This window comes from Eptatretus burgeri, chromosome 8 (assembly GCF_056783735.1).
Source record: "Eptatretus burgeri isolate ZD-2024b chromosome 8, Ebu_testis_v1, whole genome shotgun sequence".
Classification (NCBI taxonomy): domain Eukaryota; kingdom Metazoa; phylum Chordata; class Myxini; order Myxiniformes; family Myxinidae; genus Eptatretus; species Eptatretus burgeri.
The window spans coordinates 82874759-82887258 of record NC_140968.1 but is presented as its reverse complement, the minus strand read 5'-3'; the positions used below and the strand labels follow the sequence as shown (position 1 = coordinate 82887258).

The window sequence follows — 12500 nt, the reverse complement described above, 5'->3', positions numbered from 1 at the left end:
AGAGAGAGAGAGAGAGAGAGAGAGAGAGAGAGAGAGAGAGAGAGAGAGAGAGAGAGAGAGAGAGATGCAGAGAGAGAGAGAGAGAGAGAGAGAGAGAGAGAGAGAGAGAGAGAGAGAGAGAGAGAGAGAGAGAGAGAGAGAGAGAGAGAGAGAGAGAGAGAGAGAGAGAGAGAGAGAGAGAGAGAGAGAGAGAGAGAGAGAGAGAGAGAGAGAGAGAGAGAGAGAGAGAGAGAGAGAGAGAGAGAGAGAGAGAGATGCAGAGAGAGAGAGAGAGAGAGAGAGAGAGAGAGAGAGAGAGAGAGAGAGAGAGAGAGAGAGAGAGAGAGAGAGAGAGAGAGAGAGAGAGAGAGAGAGAGAGAGAGAGAGAGAGAGAGAGAGAGAGAGAGAGAGAGAGAGAGAGAGAGAGAGAGAGAGAGAGAGAGAGAGAGAGAGAGAGAGAGAGAGAGAGAGAGAGAGAGAGAGGCAGAGAGAGAGAGAGAGAGAGAGAGAGAGAGAGAGAGAGAGAGAGAGAGAGAGAGAGAGAGAGAGAGAGAGAGAGAGAGAGAGAGAGAGAGAGAGAGAGAGAGAGAGAGAGAGAGAGAGAGAGAGAGAGAGAGAGAGAGAGAGAGAGATGCTTTAAACTTGTGTTATGGCATGTTAAATGTTTTTTATAAAAGGACACATGACCTTTGACCTGTTGAACCCAAAATGGAAATGGTTAATATGTCTTTCACAGCCTTTATCTGTCCCAAGTTTGATTGAAATCTCTTCAATGGTTCAGAAGTTATTTCAGTAACAAAGATTTTCATTGAATGGGCACATGACCTTTGGCCTTCTACCTTTTGAACTCAAAATCTGACCACTTCATCTTTGTTTTACAGTCCATGCATGTGCCAAGTTTGTATGAAATCCCTACAGTGCTTTCCAAGTATTAATGATAAAAAACAGATAACGGACAGATGCACACATGGAGGAATAGCTTGAAAACACTGCTCCTACAGTCTTTAGTAGCAGAGGTATAAAAAAAATGTAATATAAACATTAAAAAAACAAGCACAGGTACATTCAAAATACGCCGCCCACATGCCAAGTAAATAAATAAATAACAAATCCTCCAGCGCGCCTATACATGTGCCGTGCAGCACATGGAGACAGAATTGTCAGGGAGCAGTGTACAATAATTGAGTGATTCATTGCATAACTGGAAGTGGAGCGCGTACCTCCACCACGTAATGCCTGATCTATGAGAACATATCGGGCCCAATATATTTCTGAAACATCATGCTATAGAGTACTGTATCGTTTTTGGCCCGATCTCTCAATGGTGAAGAATCACTTTGGAAATTAAATAATTCTCGCATCCAGATCTGGAGTCAGATCTTCACCGAAATTGAATCAATTATTCCTTGTGACACACCAAACGTGTCCACCAAGATTCATCCGAATCTGTGCACAAATTTTCGTAATATCGTGCTATATATTGGTTTAACCCTATCTCAATGGTAAAGAATCACTTAAAAAATTATCAGATCCGTATCCATATCTGGATCTTCACCAAAATTGAATCAATTCTTCCTTGTGACACCCAACGTGTCCACCAAGTTTCATCCGAATCCGTCCACAACTTTTTGAGATATCGTGCTATATATCCTTTTTGGCCCTCTCTCAATGGTGAAGAATCACTTAAAAAATTCTAGTAGTCCGATCCAGATCTGGATGTTCATCAAAATCTAATCAGTTCATCTTTGTCCCGCACTGAACCTGTCTTCAAAATTTCATCCAGATCCATCTACAACTTTTTGAGATATCCTGTACACAGACAGTCAGACAGACAAACAGAGAGAAAGGGGTGAAAACAACCTTCTTCATCTTCGGTGGCGGAGGTAATTGAAATAAATAAATAATCATGGTAAAATCATTAATTTCCCTTGGAGCCAAATCACTTGTTCACTGTCATGTCCAAATATCAGCTTCCTAGCTCAAAAGGTGTCTGTGATATTGCCCAGATGAGCAAGAAAATAACTAAGTAATTAATAAATCGATAATAATTACGTGATTAATCAAATGACTGATTAATCAAAAAATTTTAAAATACCGTTTTTGCCAAAGCAAATCCCACTTTTGTCCCCAAATTTCACCTTCTTGCTCCAGCTCAAAGGATGGCTGACATATCGCCCAGGCAAATAAGAAAACTCGAGGGGGAGCACTCGGTAGAGTGCAAAACCTCCGCTGCCAATACTGCTGGGTCACTTAAGTGAACCTGATATCCTATTCATTGAAGGTCAAAACGGATCAGACTCTACTGAACCACGATTGAATAAACTAAACTAGATCGACGTGCATGTAGAAATGCCAAAAAAAGAAAATCGAAATTTTTTTGAAAAATAAGTTGCAAATTTTGTTTTTTTTTTCTAACAATTTTTTGGGGGGGTTGGAAATCACTTAAAAGATGTAGAAATGCAAAGAATATTCAAATATTTTTCAAATAAAATCGAAATTTTTTTGAAAAAAGTTGCAAAATTTTCTGGTTTTTTTTTTTTCTCTAACAAATTTATTTTTTGGGGTTGGAAATTACTTAAAACATGTAGAAATGCAAAAAAAAAATTCAAATATTTTTTCAAAATGGCCACCATAGCGGCCATATTGGACTTTGGACCAAGTCCAAAATCTAATGGCATGATCTTTGGACCATACCAAATTCCCCCACCAAGTTTCGTCGAAATCCGTCCAGGAGTTTTTCCATAATACTGTTCACAAACAAACAAACAGACAGGGGTGAAAACAGTAACCTCTGAATGGCAGAGGTTAACAAGAAAGAAAACAAATAAATGGAGTACTGCCTTCCTTCGTCACCCTGCGATGACATCATGCACCGCTTGGATATGGAATTGGGAAGGAGCGGTGTACAAAATGCAACTGCCAGATAATTAGTTGCAGTTTGTGAAAGACACGGAACAGTAGATTGTTAAAGGTAATGTCAGCTGATGCACTGCTAACAGTAGTATCAGTCAGCCTACATAGGCTTTAGTAGAAAAAAAACCATGTCCATGGATTGACTCCCTTCCCATGACAGGAGGGGGGATAGCACTGCCAAAAAACAAACAAAAACATGCTTGTACAGTATAATTGTTTGCTTCATGTTTTGAACAAACCATAAGTGAGTCACCAACATCATTAGCTTATGAAGCATGAATTTTCTGGCTCTCCAATATTATTACTGCAATAACAACTACTGCATTCTGATGTTTTTTTTTTAATTAAAGAAGCACTCAGAAGGTGAGGATACCAGCAAATTGTATGCAAAGGTAATTTTGAACAACTAGTGCACACATGTCCCTATAACAGGAAAATAGGGGGGGGGGCTCAAATGTTCAACAAATAATACAGAAAGCAAGAGTAGCATTTATTATGAGTGCAATCTGGCAATCAAAAGAAATAAAACAAAAGAGTGATGTTTCAATATCATTGCAGAGAAACTACAATCCTTTATTCATAGCTGTCACAAAAAGATTTTGCGAATATTCTGGACAGATGAAGTGAGCAAGGAGGAGGTATATATATATATATATATATATATATATATATATATATATATATATATATATATATATATATATATATATATATATATATATATATATAAATATATATATATATATATATAACACTCTGTCCTGCCAGATACAGAAAGCTGCATAAAGCAACCAAGAATAGCTACCCAAGCAAGAAAAGCTTTCAAACTCGACACAGGGTTTTCCACAGTTGCAGATATTTGTAAATGACACAGGCTTGAGAACCCAAATGCTACACGACCACATCAACCACCGAACCAGTTTCATCTCTTCTTGGCGAGTCATCACCAACAGCATAGACGAACGCACACCACTAATTACAGGTGAGAGACGTGATTATGCCTTTGCTATTACGTGTTTATTGCTTTTGGTATTGCACATGGTACATGTTTGGCAGCTTCGGTTGTGCACATTTCTGTTAGTTTTGACTACTTTTCACTTCTTATTGTATTTTGAATGACAGTTTTGAGTCACAGCAAACTTGCGATGCTCTTGTGGCTACTCACTGAGCAAGCTTCACGCTGCATCTGCACGCAGCCAGAGCCATCATTTCGCACACAGCAACCACTCTCTGCCTCATAGTTCCGAGAGTCAGCAATACCTTTCGCCACCTGTGTGTCCTGCCGCATGCAGGGTGCAAACTTGGCACCCAAGTGAATCAGAGTTTCCTACGATGGAGAGAAAAAAAAATACTGGCAGAGAAATAAATTCACAACTCTCAACGAGAATATCGAGATTCATTTCAATCTGTCTCATTCTCACATCATCAATTTCTCCTGGAACTTAAATACATACTTATTTGTGAGCTTTTGTTAATCCATCTTTAGGCTAAATAGTGTGGTTCTAAATAATATTTTTCAGCGACAAAAAGTTCATGGAGAAGTTTGTAGATGTATCAGATACATGACAAAGACATTAGGAGATATCAATGTGCTTTTACATGAATTACAAGGACATTAGTAGATAATGGACAAATCAACGCGCTCGGATCATACACGGCACTTGAACATGGGATGCCCAGCATCATGAGCCATGTGATCAGAAGAGAATGCCAAATAAGCCAACTGAAATGCTTCATGACATCAATCCATACTTTGCTGTTTGCTTTCCCATCTGCCTTCGTTGATGATGCAATCATCTGCTGCAGAGCCATCAACCCACAATGACCAAATCTCACATGAATCGTTCACAACACAGAAGAAGCTGGAAAGCCTCGTTTAGAAATGGTGTGTAGGCTTACGTACCGAACTGGGTCCAATCCAAAAATTTTGCTGCTGGATGTATGTTGCAATGACATGCTGGCCCTTGTGGTTCAGAATCTGCGGGCAAAGATGAGTGAGGACATGATAAACATTCGTCATGAGGATGTATAATGAGAGCGAGATAGAAAATGTATGAGAACAATAACAACATTACTGCTACTACTACTACGACTACTTTTCAGACCCCAAATCATTCCAACCCTCTTGTAGGATCATCAGGGGAAAGTTTTTGGCTCAAGTCATTCACGCCCCGGTTGGCCACGCCTGACATTGGATTGGAGCTGATTTGCGCAGGAATTTGTAACTTGTTTAGTGTACTGGAGATAACTTGCCAACACTTCATGAAAGATACCACGAGATATTTAACATCAACCAAGTAATACTTGCATACGGGACACCCAGTTAAATCTCCATTGAAGGGGTGGCACACTTTGTGATACAACGGCGCCTCAGAAGCACCAATCCAATTTTGTATGGTCATGTCGGGAATCAAAGAGAGACGAGACAGCTGAATGGTAAGTTCAATACTGCACCATGTGGAACAATGCTGCACTCCTATTGGAACAATATAAACACCTTAACTTGATGTATTTAAATAACTTTTCCATCGGTTCATTCAATCAATAATAAATAATTTTGCTTTTCTCTGAGACAAAACATAAAGAAAATTATGAGCTCAGAAAAGCATAAAGACGGGAAATACAAGGAAAGCTTGCACAAGAGGAGATATTTTTGGCCCATCATGCCTGTGTCATATCCACATCTCAACATTTACACTTGCTGCTGGGAGTTCTAATTACACAGAAAAAAATCCAAGCAGGGATTTTACAAAGGCATGGGTGCCAGCGCATGATGTCCTACTCTTATTGAAATATACCACGAGCACTTTAACGACCACAACCTAATTGCAGATGAGAGGGTTAACTTTATGCCCTCAACAAAAAGATGGCGTGTTCTGAAATGCAATGGCCCCTGCTGACAATGCATCGGGATGTTTATTATACATTGCCAAGGATCAAACCCAGACTTAAGCAGGTTAATAGAGAGCGCACTATGATACCAACTTGAGCTAATCAGATGTTTGGAATAAAATGTAGGAGTGTATTCAAAATCTCGATTGATCAATTCCCTTCCCAAGGGATGGGCTGGTATTGGTAAAAGAGAAAAAGTTGGCCAGATGATTCTGCAGGTAACAGTATAGGAGCTAACACATTGCTTGTTTGCATTGGGTGGTTATGTCTTTCACAGAACAATTAGAAACCAGAAGAAGTTATTTTAACTATATTATCTTATTTCCTGGCTGCAAAAAATCCTCATAAACCATAATGGATGACTAAATATGGTGGATGTGTGGCAGGCACCCCCTATTGGTTGTAACCCTAGTGGCTTACGTTTTCAATATCCTCATGTTGGGCAAAGCCAATTGGGGCCATGCCGTATGTGCAAACAGAGAATAATGTGATAAGAATGTGCACCACAGTCAACCAGTACGTGAAGTAAGGTCTGTGGGGCAAAGAGAGAACAGTGAGTTTACGAACAAGCTAAAATGGAACACCTAATTGGTGAAGATATAAAAAAAAATGATGACATCAAATAAAGCATGAAATGACAGAATGACAGAAAGGCTGCATCATTTTCTGGGGGCACAGTTGTTACCAGTAAGTCTCCATTACCAGCAAGTTTGCACTCATTTTGGCACCCTCAGAAGAATGACAGGATGAGTCAACTCACCTGGTTGAGGAGCTTGAACTCAAGACCCTAAGATCTTAAGCCAGGCACTTTAACTGTTAAGCCAACACCAAGCTGACAGGACAATGTCCTCACATTTGATTTTATGTCACACCATCCAACAGCTTAACTCCAAAACTAATCAACATGTTTAACTTCCCACAACTCTTTTATCTCCCAACCTTACCTGTGCTGATCCACCTCCTGAAGTTGCTTCCACGTCTTGCTGTCAAGCTGAGGACGATAAGCACGGTGCAGAAGGCGGCCGACCATCCCTAACCCGTACGCTCTCTTCTCTCGTCTAAATGCAATGCGCTGCATAATCTCTGGTATTCTGCATCCACGTGATTTTCCTTTAATCCCCGAATGAGTACTTTTTGCTTTTCCACTCCCTGGGATACCGACTTGGACATTCCTGCATAAAGAAAACTCATGGAGTTAAAAAGCTTGCATATGCTTGAATATTGGCCTTTTTCTCAATTTTAACAAATTTTTACTCCAAAAATATTTAATAAAATCCCAAACAATCCTGGAGGTCTTTAAACAAACAAACCAAAATAGGTTTAAAACAAGAAAAAGAGCATTCAGAGATTGCAGACCCTCACCAGGACTTCTTTTGAGTCGTGTATTATTATAGGTTTTAGGGTAAATCTAATATGGCTGCCAAACCATGTGACCTAAGTGATACGATATACGTGTGAGCCTTTTGTTCCTCATGGACAGACGGTCATACGTGTAAAGTTTCACCTCGATTTGTTCAGCCATTTCAGAGAAGAAGATTTTTGAAGGTTTGTTTTTAAAAAACACAACGTGGCTGCTGAATCATGTGACCAATGATGTCATGAATATTATTTCTGTGGACCATTTTATCCCTAGATGACCATCAAAAATTTTCATACTGATCGGATGTGGCGTTCTACATATGCACTTATGATGTCATAACAAGGGCACCGATGATCTCATAAAAATCACACTCATTCCCCATGAGGAGTACTTGCTATGTGCCAAGTTTCAATTTTTTCATAGATAGAGGTCCAAAGTTTTTCCATTTTTCCAATATGGCTGCTACACCACAAGACCTATGACGTCATAATTATCATAAAGCCATCATACATGAGTAGTCGCACCAATGGTGAAAAATTCATCTCAATCCAACAAGCAGTTGCAGAGAAAAATACGAAAGTTCTGTGCGGACAAACAAACAGACAAACAGACAGACAAACAAACAGATGAAAAAACAACACTCATAGAGTGACAAATTGGCAAAACAGCACAAAGTAGAATGGCACTCTGTAGAGTGCATACCTCTGCCAGGTGGAACAGTTTACGTTTTGTATCCCACTGATGGGCTGGATCCGAACCAAAATCCAATCCGCTTGGTTCTTGTCGCCTATTCAATTCATCCACCTTGTTTTGTCATAATTCGTCCACAACTTTTTTGAAATTTCGTGATATATTTAGTTTTTGGCACTATCTATCAATTTTAGAAATTAGGCCTGTGTTGACCTTTTGACCTGAAAATTAATTGGTAGTTGAATTCAGCGACCTGACATGAAAATCTCTTCAAATTTCAAGTCAATCGGATGAAAATTGAGGATTTTAGAAAATTTAGCCCAAATTGGTTGATTGGCATATGTTGACCTTTTGGCCTATGTTGACTTCAAAATGAATATGTGGTTGAATTTGTTGACCTGATCTGCATATCCTCTTCAAATTTCAAGTCAATCGCATGAAAATTGACAATTTTAGAAACAATTAAAAAATTTGGCCTATTTTGGGTTGACTTAATGGCCTATGTTGACCTTTTGACCGATGATAACCTCAAAAGTATTAGGTGGTTGAATTCACTGGCGTGATATGCAAATCATGTTCAAGTTTCAAGTCAATCGGATGAAAATTGAGGATTTTCAAAAATTTAGCCCAAATTGGTTGATTGGCATATGTTGACCTTTTGGCCTATGTTGACTTCAAAATGAATATGTGGTTGAATTTGTTGACCTGATTTACAAATCCTCTTCAAATTTCAAGTCAACCGCATGAAAATTTACAATTTTAGAAACAATTAAAAAAATTGGCCTATTTTGGGTTGACTTAATGGCCTATGTTGACCTTTTGACCCATGATAACCTCAAAAGTAGTAGGTGGTTGAATTCACTGGCGTAATATGCAAATCATGTTCAAATTTCAAGTGAATCAGATGAAATTTGAGGATTTTAGAAAATTTGGCTCAAATTGGCCGATGTAGATCTTTTTGATCGAGCAAATTTTACGAACCTTCAATACAGGACTGTTTCAGGGTCGGTGACATTAATCTATGAAAATTTCAGAACGATCGGTTGAGCAGTTTGGGCTGGAGGCGTGCGGACAGACAAACACACATACACACACACACACACACACACACACACACACACACACACACACACACACACACACACACACACACACACACATACACACACACACACACACACACACACACACACACACACACACGGAGGCAATCAACATACTTGTCAAAATTGTTTTTTTTTTTTTGCGAAGTAACAAACAAACAGACCCAAATGAAATACCCTCTCCTCTGGTGAGGGTAAAAAACTCCCATCAATAAGGGATTATTACCGATTCATAACATTTGTAAATAAATAACATCTTGCTTAAGATATGTCTAACCCTAACACCTTTTATAACACTCATTGATTAAAGCAAACACCATTTTGTTAAGGAAATAGTTTTCTCTAGGGCTTCAAGCTTACGTCATGTCTTGTTGCTTGCTAGACTTATCTTGTGCAACAGGTCTGTCAGCCTGAAAGTTTTGCCCTGGCTTGTCCTTCTTTGGAGCTTGGCCTGATGAATCATCCTCGTAACACAGAGAAGAATAATTAACTCGTAACGAATAATTCCAAGTTACATTCATCTCGAAATCACCAACTTTTATACAAAACCATTGGCAACTGTATTATGACAGCTACTTAAATCAGCTTGTGTGTGAGCGAATAGCAATCTAGTGGCAACTTTGTTCAACCCATTAATGAAATTGCTGGTTGTTGACTTCATTTTTTTTTCTTGGAAATTAAAATGTTTCAAATACAGACAATGTAATAGTTCAATTTATAGCCCTATAATTTAAATCACTAGCCATGACAAACAGTGCATTCAGAAAGTTTTCAAACACCCCTCAACTTTTGTCACATTTTGTTGCGTTACAGCCTGAATTTAAAATGGGTTAGATTAAATTTGTCAACAATTTACACAAAATACCCCATAATGAAAAGTGAAAACAAGTTTTTAGAAATCTCTACAAATTAATGAAAAATGAAAAGCTGAAATGTCTTGTGTCAATAACTATTCAACCCCCTGAGTCAATACTTTGTAGAAATGTTTTGTGTAGACCGATGAAAATTTAAAAAAAAATTAATCCATTTTAAATTCAGGCTGTAACACTAAATTTGAAAAATTCAAGGGGTTTGAATAATTTATGAAGGGACTGTAACATATTGCCATCACATAACCATGACATAGCCATAAACATGCTGCTCTTTGATACTATGGAGGTGGAAAAAAAGAGGGAGAGAAGAATAAGAGGAGAAGAAGAAGATAAAGAAGATGAAGGAGAGAGGGAGAATAATAAAAATGGAGTCGGAGGAGGATGAGGAGGAGGAGAGGGTGGAGGATAAGCCACAAAGGTACCTTGGTGAAGAAGGAAACATCAAGAAGACCTTCTAAATGTGGGGGATATTTCTGTGTAGGAGTGGCACGTACAAATGTCCGACGATTTGACGGGGTCCTTTTGAAGCCACTTTCTTTAAAGGAGTATCTCTGAAATGTCGAAGCAGATGCATTTTATGAACATTACAAACAGATAGTCTCATTATAATGAGCAAATATATTGTTTACTGGTTGTTGTATCAAAATTCGTCTTCCTGGGTCCTCACCCAGCACCACAAGATTTTTTAAGACACTACTTCGTGGAAAGGGTGGATGAATAGTTAACACAACATTAACCCCCACCCCTCCACCCCAAAGAGAATCTTAAAAAAAAATTAACTCAACATTTCACCTTGTACGATTTTACCTGAAGGTCCTGTTTGGCCATATTTGGCCCTTAACAAACTTGTCAAAATTAAGTCTATGTTCAGTTTGTCAACAATGGCACAAAGGAATTTCCAAATTTTTTTTAACAAAAAACATATTCTATATTTAAATTGTTCATTACATTGAGTTGATGCTCACCAAAAGTGCCCTTCATAATCATGGCATTCGTTGGAAGGGGAACCTCTTGGAACAGGACTTGATGTTTTTTTTTTAGAAGGGATTACATTAATATTCTTGGAATACATATATAAAAGTAAATTTTCTAAATGGAGGAACTATTTCAACTTAACATTCCAGGTGTTGCTGGAAAGAGCACCATAAGACTTAATTGGAATACTTTAAATGCTCTCATTGCTATTTTCCCAAATCGCTTTTCATAATGATTTTCAATCTGGAAAAATGGATAAATTTGCAGTTTGGCTACTTGAAAACAGAAAAATAATTGCCTTACTTGCCATTGGCATCTCGAGGTAAGCGCATGCCCAGGTAATGTCACTCTTCCACGGGCAGCAAACTCGGCTCTATATTTTAGACAAGCTTAGATTTGGCCTTGTTCCTCCTGCTCTCTGCTATCTGCACTCCACTTCCAGCCATAACTATTCCAGGTCACACACATTCCTCCAGAAACTCGCATCTGCTAACCATCACCAAGTGCTTGCTGGTTGCCCATCTGTATTCATTTGTCCCCTTATTCTTGTGACTGTGGAATAGTCTCCCTGCGTCGGTTGTCTCGTCCACCTCACTTCATTATTTCCAATGTGTTACCCCTCACTACTTCACATGCTCACCCGGGCACATCCACGTTCCCTCCACACGCTGATTCTTGCCAATTATGTTCCTCTAAAGAGCATTGTTACTTGTTTTTGTATTACTCCTGCTTCCCTCCCAATGCATGTCCAACCCTCTTAAGGGGTTTAACTAGCTGAGAATCGCAATGAAGAATCTCCAAAGAGGTACAGGCGAATAAGGAAGAAATTGGTAATTGGCAGAGATTGACGTAGCACCATGGGGAGGGGTTGGTGTGATACCCATGGTAAGTAGAAGTGTAGAGACACCTGTGGTAAAGTGTGGAGAGGACCCCATTGTGGATGATAGTGTATAGACTCCTCTGATGAGTAGAGGTTTAGACTCCAGAGCAAATGGGAGCAGAGACCCTGGGGTGAGCAATAGTACACACCCTGTGGGCAGTGTAGTCGTCGAGCCAAGATGAGGCAGTTCAAAGCCCCAATGGGACAGTTTGTAGCTCACAGGGGTCGGTATAAAGCCAATATATGGAGTATTAGAGCACACGAGACCATTGGGTGCTGCAAAGTAGAGCAGGCCACAAGGGTACCGTGTAATGGAGCAGGCCATGGGGTACAGCATAGAGAAGACCACACTGGTGATCGCTGGAGAGACCATGGGGAGTGGAGTGTGCTTAGTCCCCCAACTCAGAGTTAGAGGAGGGGTTGAGTGTGTGCCTTGGGAGTTCTGGAGGCTCAAGTGGTGGAGTCCCTGTAGGCACAGGAGACGTAGCTGACAGCAATGTGTGAGGTGACCTGGCAGAGGGGCGTGATTATTTGGAGGAGCAGGCAGTCTTTTCCAGGTAGGTGGCTGCACACATGCATGGTACAGTGGGGGAGATAAGCCAGGTAATGGGTTCTTGGGTGGAGGCTCCTCCCAGTAGGGTAGAGGCTGCCGTGTACAAGCTGTTGCAGGTGGCTAAACCAGGGCCACGAGTCTTTGTGGAAAGGCGGGGGTCAGCGTCTAGAGCCTTGGAGGAAAAGTGGGGACCACCGTGTACATATCTAGAGGGCCAAGGGTCCATTTAGCAGAGTGCAGGAGCCAGAGGGGCTGGTAGCAGCTATCATTGTTGTATACAGGA

General features: G+C 39.9%; 1 protein-coding gene across 9 annotated transcripts in view; it reads right to left on the bottom strand.

Moving 5' to 3' along the window:
- LOC147022168 (inactive rhomboid protein 1-like) overlaps window positions 1–12500 on the bottom strand; it is a 67492-nt gene that overhangs the window by 21339 nt on the left and 33653 nt on the right. For all 9 annotated transcript variants that reach the window (XR_015061092.1, XM_085892817.1, XM_085892815.1 and 6 more), the window contains 6 exons: window positions 10232–10360; window positions 9298–9401; window positions 6729–6956; window positions 6205–6316; window positions 4796–4870; window positions 4058–4219 (listed from right to left, as the gene is read on the bottom strand). Coding sequence is in view for 8 of the 9 variants with exons in the window: in XM_085892817.1 (XP_085748943.1) it covers window positions 4058–4219; window positions 4796–4870; window positions 6205–6316; window positions 6729–6956; window positions 9298–9401; window positions 10232–10360 (810 nt within the window). In the remaining variant the exon portion in view is untranslated. The remainder of the gene's footprint in view (window positions 1–4057; window positions 4220–4795; window positions 4871–6204; window positions 6317–6728; window positions 6957–9297; window positions 9402–10231; window positions 10361–12500) is intronic.